The following is a 26,507-nucleotide window of genomic DNA, read 5'->3' on the forward strand; positions in this document are numbered from 1 at the left end:
TGAATTTTGAACAGCTGCTCTGCGACGTAATAACTGTGATTGGGAGCAAGTTACTTAACTTCTCTGTGCTTCAGTTTCCTTACCTGTGACATAGAAATAGTGAGATCTCTTTCGTAGTGTTGCTATGAAGATTAAATAGATGATATGAGTGAAACACCTAGTGTAGTACTTGATACAGAGCGCTGGACAAGTGGGCGCTGTTGTTGTTCTCTTGGATTACGTGGGGGGGGGGGGCAACTGGCTCTCCCTTGCCTCAGGATATAGAGGCAACTTCGATTTCAGATGTGCCTGGTTGCGCTGCCAGTGGTATGTGAGGTCAGCTCCCTTTGTTTCTTCAAGAGGACTCCCTCCTCACAGGACTTGTTAACATCTCTTTGGTTTTTGAGCAATACTCCAAGACTCCTGAGGCCTGATGAGAGCCGATTATCGTCTGTGGTTCTGCTGCTTCTTTATCAATTCCTAGTCAAGCTTTAACCAACTGTTTCACAAATTTGCTTGTCTCTATTAACTCGTTACTAAAATGGTATTCTTTTCAGGAGTACCAACTTTTAAAACTTTAATCAAGACAGCTTTTTAATGGCAAAAGTCCCCAGTAAGGAGTCCAGGTTGTCACAGGTTGATTTGGGCACTGGGAGAAACATCTTTCTGACCTTTGTCAGAGTAAAGGTCTGCTTGGGCTAGTACAGCTTATTGCTGCCTTGCTTTTGAAACTTTTGGTTAATTTATGAAAGCAGAGGAACTGCTTTCATCTGAGGCACGCAGTGGCAAAGTTCCCATGGCAGGAAGTGTTTGTTCGTACCAGTCTCATATATAATGGTCACAAGGGAGATGGTATTTTGTTTTACTTGTTTGTGCCTTATTGTGATTTCATGATCGTATCAGTGTTTTTACCTGAGAGCTAAGTCTCTAAGAGAAATAAATATGGCACTCTTGCCCTTAGAGATCTTCATTATTCAGCCCCGATCTGCCTGTCCAGATTAGCTGCTGCTTCTCTTTCCAAATCCTCATGTGCTACAACTGGGCTCATGGCCTGTGAACAGGCACCCTCTGAAATTGCCAAATCCCCATTTTCATAAAAAGAAGAAGTGTGATAGGAACAAAACCAAACAATTGATGACTTTTGGTGTTGGGAGGGGCGGGCAGGGACAGGTGGGAAATAGCTTACTGGATAAAAAAGGGGGGGAAAGGGGTTTTAACATCAAAGACTAGAAGAGAGTGATGGAAAGTAAATGTCAATGGGAAGAGTAGACTCAGATAATGGAGCTGAGAACTTGGGACTTGATGTGATTTATAATAGGGCATCGTTATAGGTTCTAGAATAGAAGGAAAAGAAGATAAAAGTGATATGTTAGGATGACTTCTTTTTTTTCCTGGTAATAATATTAACCAAAGGAAATAAGAGTGGAGGCAGGAGTTATCCAGGCCCAGTTGCAGTAAGACAGGTATGCCGTGGGGTTCTAGGTATTAGCAGTGAGAATGGTTAGGAAAGGTGTCATCTAAAAAAAGTCAGAGAATTTGTAACAGTTCACAGGTTAGAGGTGAAAGAGCAGAGTCGAATATGATTGTCATGTTGTGGATCAGAAGAAAAGACAAGCCACTAATATCGGTGTTGGATAAAGAAGCCAGTTGGTGGGAGGAGTTGGGTAAGATGAGTTCCTTTTGGGATTAGTTTGGGTAAGATGAGTTCCTTTTGGGATTAGTTTGGGTAAGATGAGTTTCTTTTGGGATTAGTTAGGTTTCATGTGACAGTGGAATGACCAAGTTACACTGTTTATTGGCAGTTGGAAATGGTGAACTCCAGCATAGGTACAGGGTTGGGGTTCAGAGTGTAGATTTGGGATGTTACCATAGTAGTAGAAACAAGTAGATTTTTTTTTTTAAATGCCACAGATTGAGGGGAGAAACCCCCAGTATGGGAGTATGAAGAAAAAACCCAGCAGAGCAAAATGATAAAGGGCTGACGGATAAGCAGGCATGAGGCCAGTTAGAAGAGTGCTATGTTCTGAAAGCCACAGTCAGGGCTTCAGAAAGGAAGAAGAGGTCAACAGTGTGGGACTGCAGGGAAATTACGGTAGGTAAGAACTCTAGAAAAGCCTTTGAGTTTAGCAAGAGGAAGGTCCCTAACCTTTGTGTACAACTTCAGCGACAGAGGACACCTTTAACCAAGCAAGATGGTTATCTGAGGGCAGTCACACCCTCCTCTAAGCACCGCCTAGAGATGCGGGGGTCCAGAATCCCCACTGTGATGAATCACAGTTATTTTGGATCTATTCAGGAACAATCCCTTCTTCTTATTTTATCATCATATGCCTATTCTTAGTTTTTCCATTTAGATTGAGCAGCTGGCCTGCTCCAACCCAGTGAGGGTCTTGTCCCTGCTGATACTGATTTACCAACATAGGCCACAAACAGTTAAACTTTGTCCTATCACAACCCATGTTTTTTAATGAAAAGTAAATAGATACCAAACAATAAGTTTGGCTCTCCATTGTCAAACTTACTGGCAAGGACCCCTCTGTTACTTTGTGCTCTTTCCTTTCCTCTTAAGATAAGTTTTTATTGTTTATATTTCTCATTTTTGCTTTTTTCTAGGACTTGTCTTAGATTAAGATTGAAACTAGGTAAATAAAGAAGCATTCTCAGTAGAGAATAAAGGGGAGCTAGGGTCATGAGAAGGGTAGGATGACAGTGGTGTCTCGGGGAAGGGGTTTTATAGAATTGAGGAGGAGATTGCTTGATTACTACCCTTAAAACTGTAGCTCAGCCTTCTAAGAACCCCATGAATGATGTTTGAGTGAGAAATAGAAATCAACACACTTAATATAAGCGTGATTCAGAGTTACATTCCTAAATTTTATTTGGAAGAATCACAAACCCTATAGCTCAGATGACACATTGGAGGAAATCCAATAAATACTGCACCTGTCTTGCATGGGAAAAAGTGAAAGAGCAAAAGTGAAATCCTTTGTAGTTTAAATGGTGTGGCTTACTGGTAGGGTTGCATTTTTATATAATGATTGATTATTTGAGCTACTGAAGTCTATTAAAAAGAAGTTCTAGATGACAAAAATGTAGCTAGCTACCATGCTATATGGATACCTGAAATTTGGTAATTTGTAGGTGATAAATATCTCTGTAGAAAGCTATTCTGAAAAGATCTTGTATGGCCTTAGTTACGGTGAAGATTCTGTAACTTACGCCAAAATTATTTTTGTAGATTTAATTTCACTTTTTAAAAAATTTTAGATAGATACTGGACTTATGTTTGGTCAAATTAGTAATACACAGTAAACAAACGGTAAAGAAACATTTTTATGTACAATTCGGTTAATTATGCGTTCTTCAGATTTGTAATAATATTCTATCTTTCGACTATTGTCCAAAAGGGGAAACACACCAAATTTGGGGGAAATTTATATTGGCAATGGGAAGGAATGTGTTTCTGATAAATCCTGTGTGTAGCAATACTGAATTTTGGTACCTTTTTGTATTTTTGCAAGTAAACCTCAAAGGTGAAGTCCAATGAAGAACAAAGGTTGACTCCCTTTGTATAAGTTATCCAGGCCCCAGTTTCTCAGTTTCTGATCTTTATTCTTGGTATTTTCATTATTCATTAGCCTTTCTAACAAAGTAGAGTGGGAAAGAGAGAAAGAAAACTCATATTAGTCTTGCTGCTTATCAGGAACCAATTTAAATGAACTAATAGACACTGAAGCCAGTAAAGAGAAAGCTTAGAATTCCCAGTACACTAGCTCAACAATACTATCTTCTAGACTATTATTTTACATAATATTAAGCATACAAGATTAAATACATATACTTTATATTATATGTATACTATTGTATATATACATATTATTGTTATACATTATAGTTATTATTATGTTATAGCAAATATACATATTATACAGTACGTATGATTATAGTATATATATATATATATATATATATATATACTGTATATACACACACACACACACACTGTAATTTAAATGCATTATGTCTCCCTTTAAGCCATGAGGATTTAATTAAATGGTCATAATTCAAATGAGTAAAATGCAACTAATCTTATCCCTAGAGTTAAAAAAAAAAATGACATCTGACCTTAATGAAAACGCATTCCTCAAGAATCAAATCCCATTGAAGGAAATCTTTTGAGAAGATCAAATATAGCTTCTTAGTAACAGTCAAGCACACAAGCAGAATAAAATTAAGCAACAAGGGACGCTTGGGTGGCTCAGTTGGTTAAACGTAAGCCTTCAGCTCAGCTAATGATCCCGGGGTCCTGGGATCCAGTCCCACATCAGGCTCCTTGCTCGGTGGGGAGCCTGTTTCTCTCTCTGCCTGCTGCTCCTCCTGTTTGTGCTCATTCTCTCTCTCTCTCCCTCTCTGACAAATAAAATCTTTCAAAAAAATTAAACAACAAAATGATAAAAATATACATTGTCATGTGAGTTATTCACAGATAAATATGTCTTATAGGCTTGTGCTTGTAACTTAAATTTGAAGCTCAGAAAATTGGGTCTTCCTGTTAGCTAGTTCAACAAAATGTGATCATCAGCTATGATAGTTTTCTTTACTTATTGATTAATACCATAGACCTTTCTTGCTTCACCACCCCTCAGCTAGTTCTGTATAAGGTATGAATTTGTATGCAACATCCCTGCCGCCATACCCCACAAGAACTTACAGAGTTTTAGGTGATGTAAGACAAGTTTGCAAGTAACATAAAATGCAGTATGGTGGCTACCAAATATAGAAGTACATGCATGAGTGAGAACCAAAATATTAACAACCAGTATGGCATGGATGTCCAACCTATCACATAAGATGCCAGCTATGAAAAACTGACCTGGCTGTCCCAATGCAGAAAAGCAGAGTGTTAGTACTCGTTTTTATATACTGTGCTGTAGGACTGCATATAATTTGTATAATTTAGTAATTTATTCGTCTGAATAATAATATATGGTACTAAACTAGTCCGTCTTCAGTTTTAGAACAATATTTCTAACTTCATGAATTCTCCATAGAATCTCTTTAAGCAGAAGTTGAGATTAGCTAAGCAAGCAGGGTTAGAAACACCCCTGTGAAAAGCCTCCAATGAATGAATGAACTCATCTTCTGCCTTCCCCTTTCATATGAAATTCAAATGTCAGGGTCCTCACCTATGAATGTGAAATGAAGGTGTGTATTAAGTATTAATACATAGCAGAAAGAGGATCCTAGGGGCACTGCCCTAGGCTGGGCCAACCTGCTTCTCTAGTTCTGTCCCAAAACATTTTTCTTCACACTGTAAGAAATGCTTTATTTCATTTTCTTAAGTATCTAGAACACTCAGCTAAACATTCATTTGTGTTACCAAGCATTGTCTTAAAATCAGAAAATAAGAGTGCAGTATTACCTGAATATGATTGAAGGCTCATTGGAATGAGATTGCCATGGTGGTGGTAGTGGGGGAGCCCTAGAAATATGCCTTTTCAACAAGTATCTTAGGAAAGTCTAAGGCACATTAATATTTAAGAATTACTCTCTCTCTTTTTTTTTTTAGATTTTATTTATTTATCAGAGAGCGAGCACAAGCAGGGTGAGTGGCAGGCAGAGAGAGAAGCAGGCTCCCCCACTGAGCAAGGAGCCTGATGTGGGACTTGATCGCAGAACCCTGGGATCATGACCTGAGCCGAAGGCAGATGCTTAACCAACTGAGCCACCCAGGTGTTCCAAGAATTACTCTTATTCTAAATAATGATGAAATTGTTTTCTTTCCAGTATCTAACCAACATGAGTTGTAATTTAATGAATTGTTCTGTTTGTTGTTGAAGGATTAGGTAATTGTGTACTTGAAACATTTTTGGTGGGATTAAGGCCCTGGTAGATAGTTGTACTGGGGGATTTAGGGCAGAATGCTCTGGGCATAAGATGTACCCAGGTATAATTTATCTCGAGGACCTAGGGAAGGTATTCTCTCTCCTCTGTTGCACCAGAAGTATCTGTTTCTCAGAGCTAGAACTCCAGTTAAAACTTTATTTACTCATTTTGTGGGCTAAGACAGTATTTGTCACTTTTCTAGAAAACTAAGTGTCCATTATACTTTTGTTTTGATGGAATACTTTGAATTTCCCAACAACTAAAATATAAATGCACTTTAGAAACCCAGCTCCTTACAGGTTGAGTTATAGGCATTGAAATGTAGACTTCTTCTTGCCTGACTTTCATGCGGATGTGGCCAGTACATCTTTACTTGGGGCTCTGGTTTCAGTTTTTTCCTACTTTGTTCTGACTTCCTGTGAAATCCGTATTCACGTCTGATGTATATACACACATATTCACACTATTTCAGCCTCTCTTCTACCAACAACTTTTCCTGGTCCTCCAAATGTATTCAGGATGTTTTTGTGTTTGAAATAAATCTTTCACCCTTTATCTCCTTCCTCCTATAAATAAATATCTTGAGTAACAGACCGCATAGGATGGGAAAGAGCCCAGAAGTCATTTGAGCTCAGAATGGAGCCCAGTTCTTTTTTAGAAAATTTTTCAGAGCTTCAGTCCTCACAACTGGACCAACTCTTGGAGGTCCCTCCAGCTTAAATCTTCCTCAAGGATAAAATTTATGTATATTTATGCTAACTAGTTTCAGTTCCTCCTTGACACTTAGAGACCTAGATTTGATTTTTACCACTCAACTGTGCAGTATACTTAAAAGTTTCCAAACTATGTGCTAGTTTCATAATTCATTATTTTTTTCTTCATTTTAATTCATTTTAACTAGTTCTCACACTGAAGAACTAGTTTTCGTTTGTGGCTTCTTGCACACTACCCATACTAGCTGTTGGCTTAACATTCTTTGCTTTGCCTGCCTTCTTTCCTTTTCCTCCCTCTCTTTCGTTCGTTTTCTTTCTTTCTTTCTTTCTTTCTTTCTTTCTTTCTTTCTTTCTAAGATTATTTATTTATTTATTTATTTATTTATTTATTTGAGAGAGGGGCAGGGAGGGCAGAGGGAGAGAGAATCTCAAGCAGATTCTGCACCGAACCCAGAGCCTATCACGGGACTCGATCCCACAACCTTGAGATCGTGACCTGAACAGAAACCAAGAGTCATTGCTTAACCAACCATGCCACCCAGGCCCCCTCTTTTCTTTCTTTTTAAAAGACATTTTAAAGTGGAACTTTCAGATATACAGAAAAGTAGAGATATATAATTAATATCCACGTGCCAGCACATTTCCTCGAAAATTATCAACATTTTGCCAGTTTCTTAATATCATTTTTTAAAGAAAAAAAATCATCTTTTTCTCATAAAATAGTATATACTCATTCTAGAGGATTTAAGCAATGGAGGAAAACCCAAGGAAAAATATGTGTTTTTTTTTAAATAAACCACCTCAAATCCAACCACCCAGAAATAATAATATAATCATAGAAATATTATTATTAGATGTTACTATTATATCAACATCATTCCAGATATCTGTTCTAGGCGTGTGTACAGATGAAATGCTGGTTCTGGCTGAATAGCTGGATAGCTAGACAGATACATTTTTACAAAGTTGATCATTTATGCTACTTGTAAATAAAAACATATTAAATTTAATTCTGCTTGACTTTATGAGGCAAAAAAGAACCTGAAGTGAACCTGAAAAGATTGCTGAACTTCAAACAAATGTTTTTCCACACAGATCGGTTTCTTAAATGAGCCCTTAAATTATGAAGAGATTGCGAAAAACATGAAAAGGTTAGAGTTACTCTTTTTAAAAAAATTTTGGCAATCGTAATTTTGGGCCACAGTAATTGACTTACTAATATAAAATATGAGGATACTGACATCTCACATTTCTTTCCCCTTCCTTTTCCCACCTTCAGCTTTTTGTCAGTTCAATTATTTTAATTTGGAAAGTCAGTGTAATGTGGTGGTTAGTGGAACCTGGGTTCAGTGACCAGACCACCAGGTTACTCAACTCTGTGTCTTGGTTTTCCTCATCTACAAAGCAGGATGGAGTTGTTAGGGAATGTAAATGAGTTGATTGACATAAAGAAATCAGGTGTATAGTAAGCATTCAGTATACATTATTTATGGTTATGCCTTCATGTTTTAGGGATTATAATATTTACATTGTTTTGTAATCCTGACATTCTTTCCATATTTAAATGGATTCTGTTCACCACCAACTAGTCTTTTTAGAAGGGCTTCTCTATTTCTGCATTTTCTTATTCATCTCTATACTGGCTTGATTTTGTTACCTTATAGCTTTTTCAAGAAAGCTGATGTTATAGTCCCTAAGTTCTTCCATTTTTGAAGAGGTATTTCTGCTGCTTTTGTACTTCAGCAAGATCTTAGTTAGGTATAATATTCCTGGGTTATACTTTGTTTCTTTCAAAATGTTGTGTTAATCCTTATCATTCACTGAATGTTGCTTTAGAGAAGTCTGATGCATCCTAAATGTCTTCTCTTTTGTATATGATTTGCTTCTTGGGGGATTTTAAAATCTTTTAAATTTTTATTCAGTAAATTAACTCTTTTTACATTGTGTAAATTCATTGTTTTTTGGTTGATAGTTCTGTGAGAAGTTTTGACTCATAGAGTCCTGTAACCATCATCAGAGTTAAGATACAGATATTTCTATCACCCTAAAACATTTCCTTGTTGTGTTTTGTAATTACCCCTTCTTCCAAACTCCATCCCCTGGCAACCATTAATATGTTCTCTCTTTATATCTTTGCTTTATTCAGAATATCATAAATGGAATCATATATTATGTGGTCTTTTGAGTCTGGTATATTTTACTTAGCATAAACATATTTAAGATTCATCCATGCTGTGAATATCAACAGTCTCTGTTTTTATTGCTGAGTAGCATTTCATTGAAAGGATATACCATGCTTTGTTTATCCACTTATTAGTTGTAGAACATTTGGGTTGTTTACAGTTTGGGGTGATTATGAATAAAGTCACCATAAGCATTTTATATAGGTTTTTATGTGTATATTGTCTGGATATATTTAATTTGCCTTCTGTAAAGATTCTTTCTCCAAATAAGATCATATGCGGATGTACTGGGGGGTTGAACTTCAGCATACAAATTTTAAGGGGATACAATTCAATGTATAACACTTGATTTTTCACTTACACCATAAATATTATCTGCTACATGCCAGGCACTAGTCTAGGCACTAGGAACACAAAGATAATGAGGCTCAGTTTCTTCCCTTTTGATGAATAGAAAAATAAGAATTAATAAACAGGCATTTGCAATATTATGCAATAAGTGCTATCATAGGTAAGACAACTTATTATGAGAACACCTCCATGAGACATCTAATCCTGACTGATTAAATCAGGGATGTCATCTCAGAGGAAGGGATGTTTATGCTGGATCCTTCCCAATAGGATGCAATAGCTGCATAATTGTTCTCCCTCCTTCCAAACCACACCCTCAGTTACCCAGCCCTGGACTCTGCCACCTAGTTAATCTTTCCAAGTACCACCTTCATTAAGACATTCCCTGGTTGAGAAACCTCTAATGACTCCTCATCGTCAACAGAACTAACTCCGAAAAAATTACCCTGGCTTTTGGTGCCTCCACAATCAAGTACCACCACTGGAATCTACCAATCCTGTTTTGATCTTTCTTTTGTTCCCCTCCTTAATTCTATGTGTTATCAAAATAGACTAACAAACAGTTTCGAAATGCACCAGGAGCTCTTCTGTAATTTCATGAAGGCAGGATTTTTGTTTTGTTTTCTATTATATCACTGGCACCTAAAACAGTGCTTGACATGTAACAGATTCTTAAAAATATTGGTTGATATATATGCACCCAACATAGGATTACCAAAATATAGAAAGCAAATATTAACAGATCAAAAGGGAGAAAATGACAGTAATACAATAATAGTAGGGGATTTTAACATCCCACTTGATCGATGGATAAATTAGACAGGATATTAATAAGGAAATATCAGCCTTAAATGACACATTAGACCAGGTAGATTTAGTAGATATATATGGAACATTCCATCCAAAAGCAGCAGAATTCACATTCTTCTCAAGTGCATATGGAACAATTCCAGGATAGATCGCATGTTGGGCCACAAAACAAGTCTCAGTAAATTCAAGAAGGTTGAAATCATATCAAGCACCTTTTCTGACCACAATGGTATGAAACTAGAACTGGAGGGGCACCTGGGTGGCTCATTGGGTTAAGCGTCTGCCTTTGGCTCAGGTCATAATCCCAGAGTCCTGGGATCGGGCCTCATGTTGGGCTCCCTGCTCATGGGGAGCTTGTTTCTCCCTCTCCTCCCCACTCATGCTCTCTCTTGCTATCTCTCTCTCTCTCAAATAAATAAATCTTTTTTTTAAAAAAGGAAGAAAACTGGAAAACGACAAATACACACAGATTGAACATGTTACTGAACAACTTCTAAGTGATAGAAGTCAAAGGAGAAATAATAAAAACACCTAGAATGAAAGCAAAAATACAACCTACCGAAACTTTGGGATGCAGCAAAAGCAGTTCTAAGAGGGAAGTCCATAGCAATACAGGCCTACCTCAAGAAACAAGAGAAATCTCAAACAGTTTAATTTTGTACTGAAGGGAATTAGAAAAAGAACAAATCAAGTCCAATGTTAGTAGAAGGAAGGAATAATAAAGATCAGAGCAGAAATAATGAAATAGAGACAAAAGGCCAAAAAGGTCAATGGAACTAAGAGCTGTTTCTTTGAAAAGAGAAACAAAATTGACAAACCTTGAACTAGACTCACCAAGAAAAAAAGAGAGGATGCAAGTTTAAAAAAAAAAAATCAGAAAAGAAAAAGAAGTTACAGCTCATACCATAGAAATACAAAGGATCATGAGACCATTATGAATGATATACACCAACAAATTGGACATTCTAGGAGAGATAAATTCCTGGGCATTTATAGTCTTCCAAGACTGAATCAGGGAGAAATAGAAAGTCTTAATAGACTAATTGCTAGTAAGGATATTGAATCATTAGTCAGAAACCTTTCAACAGACTAAAGTCCAGGACCAGACAGCTTCACTGGTGAATTCTACCAAACATTCAAAGAAGATTTAATACCCATCTTTCTCTAACTCTTCCAAAAATTTGAAGAAGAGGGAAGGCTTCCAAACTCATTTCACAAGGCCAGCATTACCCTGATACCCAAGCCAGACAAGGAATTACAGGTTAATATCCCTTATAAACCTAGATGCAAAAATTGTCAACAAAATATTAACAAACTGAATTCAACAATAAATTAAAATGATCATACCCTGTGATCAAGTGAAATTTACTCCAGGGATGCAAAGATGGTTCAGCATCCACAAAATAATGTGATACACCATATTAACAAAATGAAAAGTAAAAATTATATGATCATCTCAGCAGATGGACAAAAACCATTTGACAAAATTCAACATCCATTTATGATAAAAGCTCTCAACAAAGTGGATATAGAGGGAACATATCTCAACATATAAAGACTATATATTAAAAACCCATAGCTAATATCAGACTTAACTGTGAAAAGCTGAAGACTTTTCCTTTAAGGTGAGTAACAAGACAAGGATGCTCACTATCCCCACTTTATTCAACATAGTATTAGAAGTCCTAGTCACATCACCTTGTCAAGAAAAAAAAAATAAAAGGCATCCAAATTGGAAAAGAGGAAGTAAAACTGCCACCATATGCAGATGACATGATACTGTGTATAGAAAACCGTAAAGACTCCACTAAAAAACGACTAGAACTGATCAATGAATTCAGTAATGTTTCAGGATACAAACTTAATATGCAAAAATCTGTTGCACTTCTGTACACTGATAACAAAGTATCAGAAAGAGAAATCAAGGAATGTTACATTTACAATTACATCAAAAAGAATAAAATATGTAGGAATAAATTTGACCAAGTAGGTGAAAGATCTGTACATTGAAAAGTATAAGGCATTGAAGAAAGAAATTGAAGTTATCCTGTGCTTATGGATTGGAAGAATTAATATTGTTAAAGTGCCCATACTACCAAAGCAATCTACAGATTCAATGCAATCCCTATCTAAATTCCAGTGACATTTTCCACAAAACTAGAGCAAATAATGATATTTGTATGGAACCACAAAAGACCCTGAGTAGCCAAAACAATTGTGAGAAAGAACAAAGCCAGAGATATCACATGCTTAGATTTCAAACTATACTACAAAGCTATAGTAATCAAAACAGTATGATATTGGTATAAAAACAGATACATAGATCAGTGGGACAGAATGGAGAGCCCAAAAATAAACCCACACATATATGGTCACAGGAGTCAAGAAAATATGATGGGGAAAGGACTGTCTCTTCAATAAATTGTATTGGGAAAGCTGAGCCACTATCTTACACTTTATGCAAAAATCTACTCAAAATGGATTAGAGACTTGAACATAAAACTTGAAACCATAGTCCTCCTAGAAGAAGATATAGGCAGTAAACTCCTTGACATCAGTCTTCGGTATGTTTTGTTTTGTTTTTTGGTTCTGACTCCAAAGGCAAGGAAAACAAAAGCAAAATTAAAGAAACAGAACTACATCAAACTAAAAAGGTTCTGCAGGGGGCACCTACAGGCGGCTCTGTCGGTTGAGCATCCAACTCCTGGTTTTGGCTCAGGTGGTGAAGTTTAGGGTCCTGGGATTGAGCCCCGTGTCAGGCTCTTTGCTCAGTGGGGAGTCTGCTTCCCCTCTTCCTCTCCCTCTGCCTCCCCTGGCTCACTTGCTTTCTCTCTCTAAAATAGATAAATCTGGGGCGCCTGGGTGGCGCAGTCGTTAAGCGGCTGCCTTTGGCTCAGGGCGTGATCCTGGCGTTATGGGATCAAGCCCCACATCAGGCTCCTCCGCTATGAGCCTGCTTCTTCCTCTCCCACTCCCCCTGCTTGTGTTCCCTCTCTTGCTGGCTGCCTCTATCTCTGTCAAATACATAAATAAAAAATCTAAAATAAAAAAAAAGATAAATCTTAAAAAACAAAAAAAACTTCTACAGAGTGAAGGAAACTGTCAACAAAATGAAAAGGCCACCTACTGAATGGGAGAAGATATTTGCTAATCGTATACCTGAAAAGAGATAAATATCCAAAATGTATAAAGAGCTCATACAACTCAACAAAAAATGAACAATCCAGTTAAAAATGGGCAGAGGTTTTAAACAGACATTTTTCCAAAGAAGGGACACAAATGGACACCAGGCACAAGAAAAGATGTTCAACATCACTAATCATCAAGAAAACACAAATCAAAACCAAAATGAGATATCACCTTACACCTATCAGAATGGTTATCATCAAAAAGACAAAAAATAACAAGTATTGGCCAGGATGTGAAGAAAAAGAAATCTTTGGGTACTGTTATGGGAACATAAATTGGTTTAACCACTATGGAAAATAGTCCTCAAAAAATTAAAAATAGAGCTACCATATAATTCAGCAATTCTACCAGGTATTGATCTGAAGAAAACAAAAACACTAATTCAAAAAATATATATATGTTAATTGCAGCATTTCTTATCACTGTGTTGTATGTCTAAAACTAATATAATATTGTATGTTAATTAAACCACAATAAATAAAAATCAGTCATATCCAGTAAAAAAAAAAAAAAGATACGGAAGCAATCTAAGTGTTCATCAGTCATCAACAGGTAAATGGATAAAGAAGATATGGTGTATATATGTGTGTGTGTGTGTGTGTGTGGAACTTGAGGGTACTATGCTAAGTGAAATAAGTCAGACACAGAAGAATAAATACTGCATGATATCACTTTCATGTGGAATCTAAAAAAACAAAAGCAGACTTACAGATACAGAAAAAAGATTAGTCATTGTCACAGGGAGGGGGTTGGGGGGTGAAATGGGTGAAGGGGATTAGGAGGTACAAACTTAAGTTATAAAATAAATAAGTCACAGGAATATAAATGTACAGCATGGGGAATATAGTCAATAGCATTGTATTAACTTTGTAAGGTGACAGATGGTTAACCAGATTTATTTTGGTAACCATTACACAATGTATACGAACGTCAAGTCACAATGTTGTACACCTAAAACTGTCAATTGTATGTCAATTATATGTCAGTTATACCTTAATAAGTAAAAATCAATCCTATGCAGCAAAAAGAAAAAAAAGCAATAATATTAGCTGAGTAAACGAATGAGTTTTCCCTTAGAGGTGCCTCTGCTTGAAGTGCGTGTTCCTCCTCTCTGCCAGGTGCACACATTTTTGCCTATTGAAATCTTATTCTCAAAGCTCAGGTCATGTATCCTCCCATCCATCATGCCTTTCTTCCTGGTCACATGTGTCAGAAGTGAACCTTTATTCCTAGAAGCTGCAGTACTCTCTGTCAACTGTTTGCCTGACCCTGTGTTCTGCTTTGCATTTTAGATATCTGTGTAGGCACTTATTTTTCCTGCCAAATCGAAAGTTGTTTGAATTGAGGGACCACGGTTTTAAAATAATTTTGTATCCTGGTCAGCACTTCCTTGCACAATAACAAATGCTCAAAAAATACCTTTGGTTTGAAGAGAAAATGAACGAGGGGAGTATGGCATTCATTGGGAAAATGTGGAGAAGGCCTAAGGGGTGGGGTATTTGGTCTGGCCCCCTTGCCTTGCCTTTTCTTTTTTTTTTTTCCTGAGTTTACAACATTTCAAAAATTCATTCAGCAGGTGATTATCGAGCACCTGTTTTACTCAAGGCATTGTTCTAGGAATTAGGTTACAAATAGGAATTAAACTGTCCTGGAGGTATTCCTCACTTCTTCTGACAGAGAATCAAGTCCTCTGGGTCCTGGTGGTCACTTCCATCTGTACAGTTTTTTGGATGCTTTTCTCAGACTTACTCATCCCATTTTCTAGAATCTTTCCACGTGTTGAGGCTGTCTGAGGGCAGGATATCCGTTTTCATTGTCCCGTTCCCTAGTGTGTTGGACTGAGTTTTAGACCTGCTAATAATTTAAGCAAGTTCCTTATTTACCCTAAATGTTCTCTGAGTCTTCTCTAAATTTGCTTGGTGTTTCCAGTGATAAATGCTGAATTGGGGCCAGAGACTTGGCAAGGATACTAATGGCTCTGCCTAGATTGGGAAGCCCTCTGTTATCACAAGAGTGACAGTAAGCACAATAAATAGCATGCTTAGCATTGTGCTAAAGGTTTACATGACTTCTGTTTCCTGCTGCACCCTGTTGCTAATATCACTGGTTTCTTGTCGTATTAACATGTTGAAGTTGTTAAATGAGTGTCTAAAGTTTACCTGCTTCTTTGTTCAAACTCATGAGTACTGATAAAGTTGCCGAGCTCAAGCCGAACAGAAAGGTAATCTGAATTAGTCTGGTGGGTCTAGCATATATGGTGTTATATTTTCCAGAGGCATCTAATATTAAAAAGTCCCTCTACTAAGGGAAAGTAAAGAAGTGGAAATCAAGATGAAATAATAGAAGTAAGGAGTGGAGTGGATGGTAAAGATACTTGTTTTGAGGTCCTGGTTGACATGGAAATTACAACTCTTAAAACTGATTGAAGGGCAGGCCTGAGTCTACCCATATAGAGAGAGTGTGACTATGTACCATGTCATTGTTACTGGGGGTGAGAAACACCCATTTTATTTAAACATGCTATATACCAGTCAGAAAAACGTAAGCTCCTGGAAGTGGCATAACAATTACACTTGTAAGTTCAACCCTATGCTGTCCTGTGTTTATGAATTTACAGTGTGTCATCTGTATCACCAAAGAGACTGTGATACAAGAAAATTCTAAAGAGCAGATATATTAAAAGTCACAAGAAAGGGGGCACCTGGGTGGCACAGCGGTTAAGCGTCTGCCTTAGGCTCAGGGCGTGATCCCGGCGTTCTGGGATCGAGCCCCACATCAGGCTCCTCCGCTAGGAGCCTGCTTCTTCCTCTCCCACTCCCCCTGCTTGTGTTCCCTCTCTCACTGGCTGTCTCTGTCTCTGTCGAATAAATGAATAAAGTCTTTTAAAAAAAAAAAAGTCACAAGAAAGTCTTCTATGGTGCTGCAAAGCATGCTTAACATAATAACCATGTCTTATTTGAACAAACAAAGTCAAGATTAGCTTATCCTGAGCACCTATCAGCAGGACAAGCAGCCCTTAGAAGGATGGGCTCACTCTCTAAGCTCCAGTCCAGATTAGAAATGTCACTACAGAGTAATCCCTTCAACACACAGTTTCAGCAGCCATTGTTTCTCAAAGCTAACCCCTTTTCTTCCTTGTGGGATAACCACTCTTCTCTCTTATTTCAGGCTCCTCTTCCTCTCTGAAGCCCTGTGCTTCCCCATGTCACTGTGGGGTTGTGGTAAACTAGTACCAGTTACCCTAAAGAAACCACTGGGGTCCCCATCATTTCTCAGGGCTTGGCTTAGATATTGACGTGGGATGCACCTCCAGGAAGGGACGTTTCAAGGGCTTCTGGGGACCATTGCGAAGGGGTTTGAAGCTCCTAAAAAGAGACACAGAGAAAAGTCCCCTTTCCTGGTCTGGATGAAGGTGTATGAGAATGTGATATTTGGAATGACTGCCACTATCTTTTTCCATCAAAATGACAAAACAGATATTAATCAACTCAGAAGACATTTCCCTACCTTCAGCCTCTTTTTCTAGAACTCATCCTCTTACTGCTTAAGCGACTTCAAATTGAGCGTTCTCTTACAGACAAAAATCTCTTCCCTGATACCATAACATTCCTGTTTGCAAAACAGAAGGTTAGATAGTTAGTTTCTTTATTTGAGATTTGGGGTCAGTTTTGTTTGCCAAAAGACAAGGCTTATATTCTAATTTTCTGTAATTTGCCAAGACCTAAGATGTAGCAATGATTTTCCCTTTCCCAGATGTTTGGGAACTTCAAGCTTATTTCGCTCTCAAAATAGGAGGTTAGTTTCCTTATATCTTGGGTGTATGTGCTGACTAAAAGGTCTCTCAGATTTCACATCTCTTATGGGATGTTTTGCATCACCAGAGAAAACTTCCCAGTATTGATTGCACCTCCTGTTCCTGCCCTTCTTGACCCAGATGCCTTATCATATCCAGGTGACATTCGTTAACTGAATTTTATGCCATTCCCTCATGTTGTGGGTGTTGTGTCTGAGAATGGCTTATGCAGCATTGAGAAAGGTTTCCAAACCTGTCCCATCCCCAGAATCTCCCCAAACATACTAACTGAATCCAGATTTCTCTCCAGGTAATTCTGATTTTCAACCAGGTCTGGCAACCACTGAGATAAGGGATAGGGAAAGGAGAGAAATTGTACTGACCTGATTCCATACCTAAAGTAAATGTTTCCAAACTTCAACTGACAAAGTCAGCTATGTAAGAACAAAATTTTATTTCTTTATAGCTCAATTTTTAATTTTTTTAAATAAAGGTTTCTTTATTCTTTTGGGTGGCAGGAACCTATTTCCAGCAATTCTTTTTTTTTTTTATTTTAAAGATTTTTATTTATTTATTTGACAGAGATAGAGACAGCCAGCGAGAGAGGGAACACAAGTAGGGGGAGTGGGAGAGGAAGAAGCAGGCTCATAGAGGAGGAGCCTGACGTGGGGCTCGATCCCGAAACGCCGGGATCACGCCCTGAGCCGAAGGCAGACGCTTTAACCGCTGTGCCACCCAGGCGCCCCTCAAGCAATTCTAAATATGGCTACCCCACTCCATCCCCCAGCAAATTAAAACAAGTTTATGTAAGATCAAGTTAGTCGGAAGGAGGATCCCAGTAGTCCTTGATGTCCTTGGTCAACATTGCTATCCCCTGAGACATTCAGGGTCCCATCCACTCTTTGGCCACTTGTCCCCACAGATCTGTGCTGTTGCTCGCTGCAGGACTGCTTCATTTTCTACACCTCTTCTGCGGTTCTTCCGGGTCTGTCGAGGGTACTCGGAAGTGTTTCTGCTGCTCCTGCTCCATGCAGTAAGAGAAACTCTACACGCCACCCTAAGGCCCCATCAGCCACCTGTTCCCCCTCTACCCGGGCAACTGAGCCTGACCCCTCCTGCTCTCTCCTCCCATAATCCTCCCTGGCATCTTGCTTGGGCTTCTTGTCCTTCTCTTTGAGATCGGCTCTAATTGCTTTCCCTCCACTTCTTCCTCCCTCAGTCCTGAAGCTGTCTGTTCTGTGCTAGGAGGCCTGGAAACGTCAGATGTCTCCTCTCAGATCTCTTGTTTATGTCTTTTGGTTCTTCTGTACGGCTAAAGTGCCTGAGCTTTCCTAACTCCAAAGCCAGGACAAAACTTTCTGTTTCTCTGCCTTCTGCTCTTTTGTTTCACTCCTGAGAAAATTTATACAGTGTAGCTATGGAATAGAGATGGCAAAAAAAAAAAAGGGAGGGGGGACGTGATAAAGGAAATTCCAAGAAGAATCATATATATATGAAACCTTAAAATAAAATGCAAAATCCTGTATGGAAGGTGTGTCAAACATGTATTTTTGCTTCTGCAGTGTGTGTGTGTATATGTGTATTATAGTACATTCACACCCATATTGTAATTCACAACATTGAAAATCTATCATTTGAAATCATTTCTCACTGCGTCTATTTCAGGTTCTAAATTCACTTTCTTTTTTTTTTTTTAAGATTTTATTTATTTATTTGACAGAGAGAGACAGCCAGCGAGAGAGGGAACACAAGCAGGGGGAGTGGGAGAGGAAGAAGCAGGCTCCCAGCAGAGCAGGGAGCCTGATGCAGGGCTCGATCCCAGGACCCTGGAATCACACCCTGGGCTGAAGGCAGACGCTTAACGACTGAGCCACCCAGACACCCCTAAATTCACTTTGTTTTGAGTTCATAGTAGATGATAGAGAAAAAGATTTAAACTAATATGCTGGAATGTATACATATAAATGAGTGTTTCTTCAGTTACCTCAGGCTACTATTCATTTATTCCACTAATAATGCTATGACTCTAAACATTTCTGGATTTTTTTTTTTGAAATTGTCTTAATGTTACAAAGCACCAGTTGAAAATGTTAGTAGTGAATTATGAGTAAAGCTACTCCGATGCTCCTGTTCCCACCCCACTTAACAAGGTGGAGCTCAGCTTCACCCATTTACCTTCAGGATCATTCTTTAAAAAAAAAAAGATTTTATTTATTTGAGAGAGAGAAGGAGCAGGGGAAGGGGCGGGGGAGTGGAGGGAGAGGGTGAAGCAGACTCCCTGCTGAGCGGGGTGTCCAATGTGGGACTCGGACCCCGAGATCATGACCTGAGCCAAAGTCAGACACTTAACTGACTGAGCCATTGAGGCACCCCCAGAATCATTGTTAACTTATGATTGGTTATGACCTGAGTTTTAGAAGTAGTAGGCAAAGATTTTTTTTTCCCTTAGAGCTGTTCAAATGACATTCCGAAAAACTCGGAAATCATTTTGTGAAGAAAAGCTCAAAATCTTTTTTGAATGACAGCATCACTGAAATAGATGTATAATTGCTCAAGTGATGACTCTAAACCAACTACTCTTATCTGGGTGAGTAAATGTGGGTAGTTTAGTTTAAACTAGGGATTCTCAACTAGGGATTGGCAATTTGGCAATTTCTCAAAATTTTTGGTTGTCTTCAACTGGGGAGTTCTTGCCCTCTAGTGGGTGAAGGCCAGGGTTGGTGCTAAACATCCTACAATGCTTAGGGGCGCCTGAATGGCTCAGTGGTAAAGCATCTGCCTTCGGCTCAGGGCGTGATCCCGGCATTCTGGGATCGAGCCCCATATTGGGCTCCTCCGCTGGGAGCCTGCTTCTTCCTCTCCCACTCCCCCTGCTTGTGTTCCCTCTCTCGCTGGCTGTCTCTCTCTGTCAAATAAATAAATAAAATCTTTAAAAAAAAAATCCTACAATGCTTAGGACAGCTTCCCACAACTAAGAATTGTCTGTCTCCAAATGTCAGTACAACCAAGGTTGAGAAATCCAGGTTTAAACAAATAAATTATTATTTTATAGTCATTCCTCACATTTTAACGTGCTTTAAAGTTTCTGATCCCCTTCTCCCAGCCTCAGTCTAGCTAAACCATTGGTTGGAACAAACTCGGGCACCCAAACCTTCCATCCACACTTAGACTCAGGACCTCTTTTAGGCTTTCTTTCTGCTTACGTAGAGAGGATGGGGGTGGAAGGGGAAACTGGATCCAGGGAGGAAACAGGCAGGGTGGGGAATACACAGGAAGCCTGCAGATTAATATCTAGGTGGAGGTTTCCCTAGCAGTCTTTGAATTCTTCCTGAGATTTTTACCTCTTATTTCAGAGTTTTTTTCTTTTCTTCTCTTTTTTATAATAACATTTTTTTATTATATTATGTTAGTCACCGTACAGTACATCTCTAGTTTTTGATGTAAAGTTCCATGATTCATTACTTGCGTATAACACCTAGAGCACCATGCAATACGTGCCCTCCTTAATACCCATATTTTCTTTTCAACATTCCCTATGAACTCTGGTTTTCCAGCGTCATTACTCAGAGAGAGGCTGTCTGACACTTTTCACCTGAAGACCTTTTACCACCCAGTAGGCTAAGATCCCAACGCCCAGTTCTGATTCACTACTGAAACCCCCCTGTCCTCTTCTAATGAGTCAGGATTAAGTGCATTTTCCTTTTGCTTCCCAACTGGCTCTGCTCTCCTCCTTTGTAACACCATCTCCATTTGAAGGCACGTTTCTCTTATCAGTTCTCTGATAAGCAATTATGATTTCTATGAAAGAGCTTGATTTGGCCTGTCCCTCTCTACTTCCTTGCTTTGTACAAGGCTAAAGTTTCAAACCACCACCTCATTGTGGGGCCAGATAGGGCTTTCCACAGGAAGGTCAGCTGCTTTGTTCTTACCCTGCTGTCATCATTTCCACCATAGACCTCCATCCCTATGCTGGTACCTTCCTGTAGCTCCTTTTGTGTCCCCCAGCAGTATGTGTGGCTAGCCAGATGTGTTCTTGCAGGTTTTGTACCTGACGTCTGATTTCCAAAGCAAAGATCAGTGGGGAGCCCAGAACCTTCCAAACATCCAAGAGAAAGGGAAACCTTATGGCCTTGTTCCTGGATCTTAGATATGCCCTTGGAAAGCCATATGCTGACTCTACCACTCCTTTCCCCCAGAGAAGGTATCCCATACATATTTTACTGGGTTTTGATAAATCGCTACACATGAGGGTTCACCTGGAAATGGTGGGCCATGGTTTTAGATTTCTGGACTTCTGGTAGGTACTTCCTATCACAGGCAACTCTAAGGTCCCATCCTCGTCTGGTGCATTCCACCAAGAAGTTCTTTCAGATGAGTTCTGCCTTGCGATTACTGTTAAAAGGGCTTTGAGCCAAATGGATGAAATAATCAGATCTCTCAAGCATACCCTGTGTTTTGGTGTTCTATCCATGCTGCACTGACAATAAGCCGCTTGGTTTTGGGTAGTCTCCAGGGAAGCTACCCATGGGAAGGGGCTTCTGTTGGCAGCAGGCACATTTCTCACATTTGAACTTGACATCTTTAATATAGGCTTTTTAACTAATGGTTTTTAACTAACGAAGCTAGTCTGGGCAGTTTCAGCCTCTTCTCTACCAAATGACCCAGTCACCACGTGATACTGTCGAAAACAAGGAGAATTCATGCGTCAGTGGTAGGTAGTGGAATTCCAGTCCTCCATCAACAAGCTCCCATTGACTGCCACATAGTTTTGAGGCCCTTGGAGGTGGGCCCCTCCAGTGCCTCCTTTGTCTCTTCCCTTGATGGAGGTGTGGTCATTTTCTACCATTTTTGAGTTTTAAGTCTGCTTCACTTACAGGAGAATGCTGATTTTTGTGACATCACTCGCCCTGAAATTTTATGCTATTAAGCATTTTTAATTGGTTATTAAGGTCTCAGTTCTGCTGTTAGCTAGAAGATACCTCTATACCTTCACCACATGGAGTAAGTTTCTTCTTATCTCTATGTACCACACTATCTAGCAGTCAAGGGTCCGATTTAAGTCATATTGTAATTAGGGGTCAAGGAGATGCCTGACTCTAGTCTAAGAGTAACACTGTATCTTTTGCAGGACAACCCAGGTTGCCCCAAATTCAGTTATTAACAATTTTCTAGACCAATTCCCTACAATGTAATATTGGCGTCCAGTCCAGTACTGTTGTGTTGTCACGTCCAGCAAGGTTAAAGGATCAGAATTTTTTTTCATGCCTCATCCCTACACAATTATGCTCACTCCTCCTTCTCTTCTGGTAGGTCCACAGGTGTTAAGGACTGTTGAATATCAGGTTATATACAAGTAAAGGATCAGTGAGAGAGTCCAAAGTCAGGAACTTGGGCTAGTGGATCCCTTTCCTACCTCACCAGTGCTCCATCTCTCACCTCCCCGGAGAACATCTATGCTCTAAACTTCGCAAATATATGTTATCTCACATGGTCCTCCAAACAACTCTGAGTTAATGTATTTTAATTTTGGTAGGTTGTAGAATCACCATTTTACAGATTAGGAAATTGAGTTTTCATTTTGCTCAGGGTCATATAGCTATTAAATGATAAGATTCAAATCAAGGCCTTTGTGACCCTAGAGCCCCTGCTCTTGGGCCCACATCACACCTTCATTGTAGGAAGGATCCATAGGGATGCAAGAGCCCAGGCTGACTCGAGCAAGACCCTGGCATCACCACAGCCAATCTTGAGTCTCAACTCAGCTTGAGGACATAAGATGTACCAAAACCATGCTGAGAGACTTCCCTGACGTTGGAGAGATCCTCTGGAGGGGATGGACCCTTGAGGAATTAATATAAAAATCTCTCTTTTGTGTGTATGTGCATTTGTGTATGGATATTTAAGTTGGAATGTTCCAGCAAAGGTGCAGGTGATCCTATTTTTTTTTTCCTTTGAAATATTTTAATTCTTTATTTTTGGTTAGGTAATGTATTCACATTAGTTAAAAACCAAACAATATAAGGTCTGCCTTCTCCCCATTCAGCCCACTTTGTACCTTATTCACTTACCCATGGATATCATTTCAGAATTTGTTTTGTGCTAATATAAATAAATGCAAATTTATATTCTCATTCCTTCCCTCCTTTTTTATATAAAAGTCAGTTTAAAATTATGTACCTTCCTTTGGTTTTTTCACATAGAGATTTATCTTGAATTCATTTCCATATCAGCACATGGAGAACGTCCTCATTCTTACTTAACATAATATTTTATGGTTTAGATGTATTATCATTTATTAACCAGTCCACTCTTATTAGATACTTGGCTTGTTTCCAGTCTTTTGCTGTTACTAACTGATGGAACGAGTGACGTTGAATATGTGTCATTCTGCATATATGCATGTGTATCTATAGGATGAGTTTCTAGGAGTAGCATTGCTAGGTTAAAAAATATGCATTTATACTTTCTAGTGATAGTGCTACATTGGCATTACTAAGGATTATGATCATTTGCACTCTCACCAGCAATGTATGAGTTTGCCTTAGTCCTCTCAACACATTTTTGGATTTGGGCCAATTGGATTGATAAAAATGTTTGGACTTTAGCCTATCCACTGCAATAAAATTTACTATGATTAAAGGTAAGCAACTTTTCATATGTTTAAGAGCCATTGGTATTTCCTTTCCCATAAAATTTGCCCTTGTTCTTCTTGGCTTACAGGTCTTTTTCTTATCAATTTCTTAGAACTTTTTATATATTAAGGAGAGTAGCATTTGTCTGTGGTATGAACTGAACATATTTTTTCCTGTTTGTCATTTTTTACTTTTTAATTTTTTCCTTTTGATTTTCATGTGGTTATATTTGTTACTCTGTTCTTACGTCTTTTGTATTTTAAGTCAAAGTTAGAAAGTCCTTTCCCACTCCAAGGCTAGAAAAGTGTTCTCTATGTTGTCATCTAGTACTTTCATGGTTCTGTTTTTCTTTTCTTTATTTTTTTTCTATTTTTCTTATTTAAATCTTCAATCTCCTTGAAGTTTATCTTGGTTTATAATATAATGTTTGGATACAACTTTTTTTCCTCAGCTGGCTATCTAGTTGCGTCAGACCATTTTTTGCTGGTAATTCAGTGCCCATTGGTTTGAGATGCCACCTTTATCATATACTATATGTCTGAAAAATAAATATCTTATATTCTAAATATATCATATTTATATTCTAAAATTGCTTTCAGAATGCTAGAAGGAAGTTTGAATCTTCCTGTTGCAGGCCTAAAGGATTTCTTTTTTATTGTGATAAAACCTACGTAATGTAAAATTTACCATTTTAACCATTTTTAAGTGTGAAGCTCAGTGACATTAAGTATACTTACATTGTTGTGCAATCATTACCACCATCCATCTCCAGAGCTCTTTAATCTTCCCACTCTATGACTTTGAATCAACTACACTGTTCATCTTATGACACACCATACATTCATACGACGTATGCTGATTTTGGAGGTGTCAGTGTCACATTGTGTTAATTATTGAAGATTTAGATTATCTTTTAATATATAATTGAGCTAGTTTCCTTTCACTGGGTTTGTTTTTGTTTTTTTTCAGAAGACTTCTTTTTCCAACTATACTTAGCTATCTGTCCAGATAAACGAGGCTGCTTTTGCTTTGCTGTTATAGATCTTCTTTCCTTCCCTCTTTCTACCTATATTCCACTTAAATTGTAGAGACTTGCATACAGAAAACCTTGTTATGCCTGAAGATCAGCTATTAAGTCCTGGTTCAGAGTAACTTATCTGAATGTTTGTATATCTTCTTGACTTTCTTCTACTGGGTTTTTATTTCAGAATTGCCATGGGAGGCGGTCCTTTCCTGATCTGAGTTGTTATTATAAAAAGGAGATGCACTTATGAAAGTTCTTGGAATCATTTACTCCTTTTATATCTTGTACATAGAATGTTAGCCTTTTTCAGCAAAGTAAGCATTGTTCTAATGATGAAAAATCTTGAACGTTTCCCACTGTATCAGGGTTTAATGTGGTTCACTAATGCATTTACCCTCAGTACAAGTTTGTTGTTTTGCCATATTCCTATTAAATATTTAGCATTTATCATATTGTTTTATTAGAACTTGGCTTTATTTGCATTTATAGATCATAAACTCATTTCTTTTTTTCTTGTACTGAAGAACCCATTGTAAGAGCCAGTAAATCCTGTTGAAAATGGCCTTCAGTGATCTTACATCAAGAACCGTGCGTCTTTATGATAATTGGATCAAAGATGCTGGTAAGTAACCAAACTTCCTACTTAAGGTACATCTTGTCTTTTTACGTCAGATTCCAATATTTAAAAGGATTTCAGTGAAACAGAATGAGAGACTGCAACTTAACACTCCCTCATAGACACCTCAAATCTTAATTTTTATTACTAGTTAACAAAGGGGAAGTATCAAAGTTCTCATGACAAATATGTACAAAGATAGAGCTACACAGATGTTTATTATGATGTTTATAATAATGAAAATAGCTTTAATATCCAGTGAAGGAAATTGGTTAATAGATGATGGTACATTCCAACTCAGCAGTCATTAAAAGTGATTTTTGGAAGCACAGTGCTCTTAGGCTTGCTTCTGCCCTCATGTTCCTAAGGGAAATAGCAGTTACTGCCAACAATGATGATTCTTGAATGGGAGGGGCTGCACCCTCAGGAGTATATAAGAAAGGGCAGGGAGTGTTTCATAGGGTCATCCCTAAGTAATTCTGAAATGTCTGGCTTCTTGCTGTACCCATTAAAAAAAAAATCAATGTTCTAGGAAAACATTTAATGCCAAATCAAGTTTAAATACGTTACATAAAAAGCAGGTTATGAAACAGCACATACATTTCTTCTGTGAGAGCCATTGTCTCTATGTGATAGGATTATGGGTAATTTCTTTTTACTTATCTACTTATCTATGTCTATTTTCTTATACCACTCAAATGTGTATTGATTTTATAACCATCACAGAACATTTTAAAAATGTAACAAAGGTGGAGCTCCTGGGTGGCTTAGTCAGTTAAGCATCCAACCCTTGATTTTGGCTCAGGTCATGATCTCAGGGTCATGAGATTGAGCCCCTCATTGGGCTCTGTGCCAGGCTCCCCGAGGAGGCCGCTTAAGATTCTCTCTATCCCTCCCCACTGCCACTCCCTCCATACATATATATGACAAAGGTAAAACAATTTTTAAATAAACAAGGAATCAATGTTGTAGAGCTGAGGCAGACCTCATCAAAGGTAGTATCGTCAAAGCTAACTCCTCATTTTAGAATTAAAGACACTGAGGCTCAGAGATGTGACCTTGTTGAGAATTTGGTTAATTGTTGCCAGGAAAGACCAGAACCTATGTTTTCTGGTTTTGACTAGATTTCTAGTATTTCACATTTGAATTGTTTTACATATATTCACTAGCATCACCACTTCACATTAGCTCTTCCCTATCAATCAGAAATTGCATGTTCTCCAAATTCAGGAAGAAAAAGTGCCACCTCTTGTCATTTAACACAACTGGAATTATTTTCCAATTTATGCAGATTTCAGCAAAGATACACTGTGTCATGGTGGTTGCCATCT

At 38.3% G+C, this 26,507-nt stretch overlaps 1 protein-coding gene across 2 annotated transcripts in view; it reads left to right on the forward strand.

Annotated features, from left to right (window-relative positions):
* The window catches only part of ELOVL7 (ELOVL fatty acid elongase 7), an 87,256-nt gene that overhangs the window by 37,201 nt on the left and 23,548 nt on the right, over positions 1 to 26,507 (forward strand). For both annotated transcript variants that reach the window (XM_008691391.2, XM_040622244.1), the window contains one exon: positions 25,085 to 25,182. In XM_008691391.2, coding sequence (XP_008689613.1) covers positions 25,119 to 25,182 — 64 coding nt within the window. In that variant the 5' untranslated portion in view covers positions 25,085 to 25,118. The remainder of the gene's footprint in view (positions 1 to 25,084; positions 25,183 to 26,507) is intronic.

This window comes from Ursus maritimus, unplaced genomic scaffold, assembly GCF_017311325.1.
Source record: "Ursus maritimus isolate PB19 unplaced genomic scaffold, ASM1731132v1 scaffold_5, whole genome shotgun sequence".
Lineage (NCBI taxonomy): Eukaryota > Metazoa > Chordata > Mammalia > Carnivora > Ursidae > Ursus > Ursus maritimus.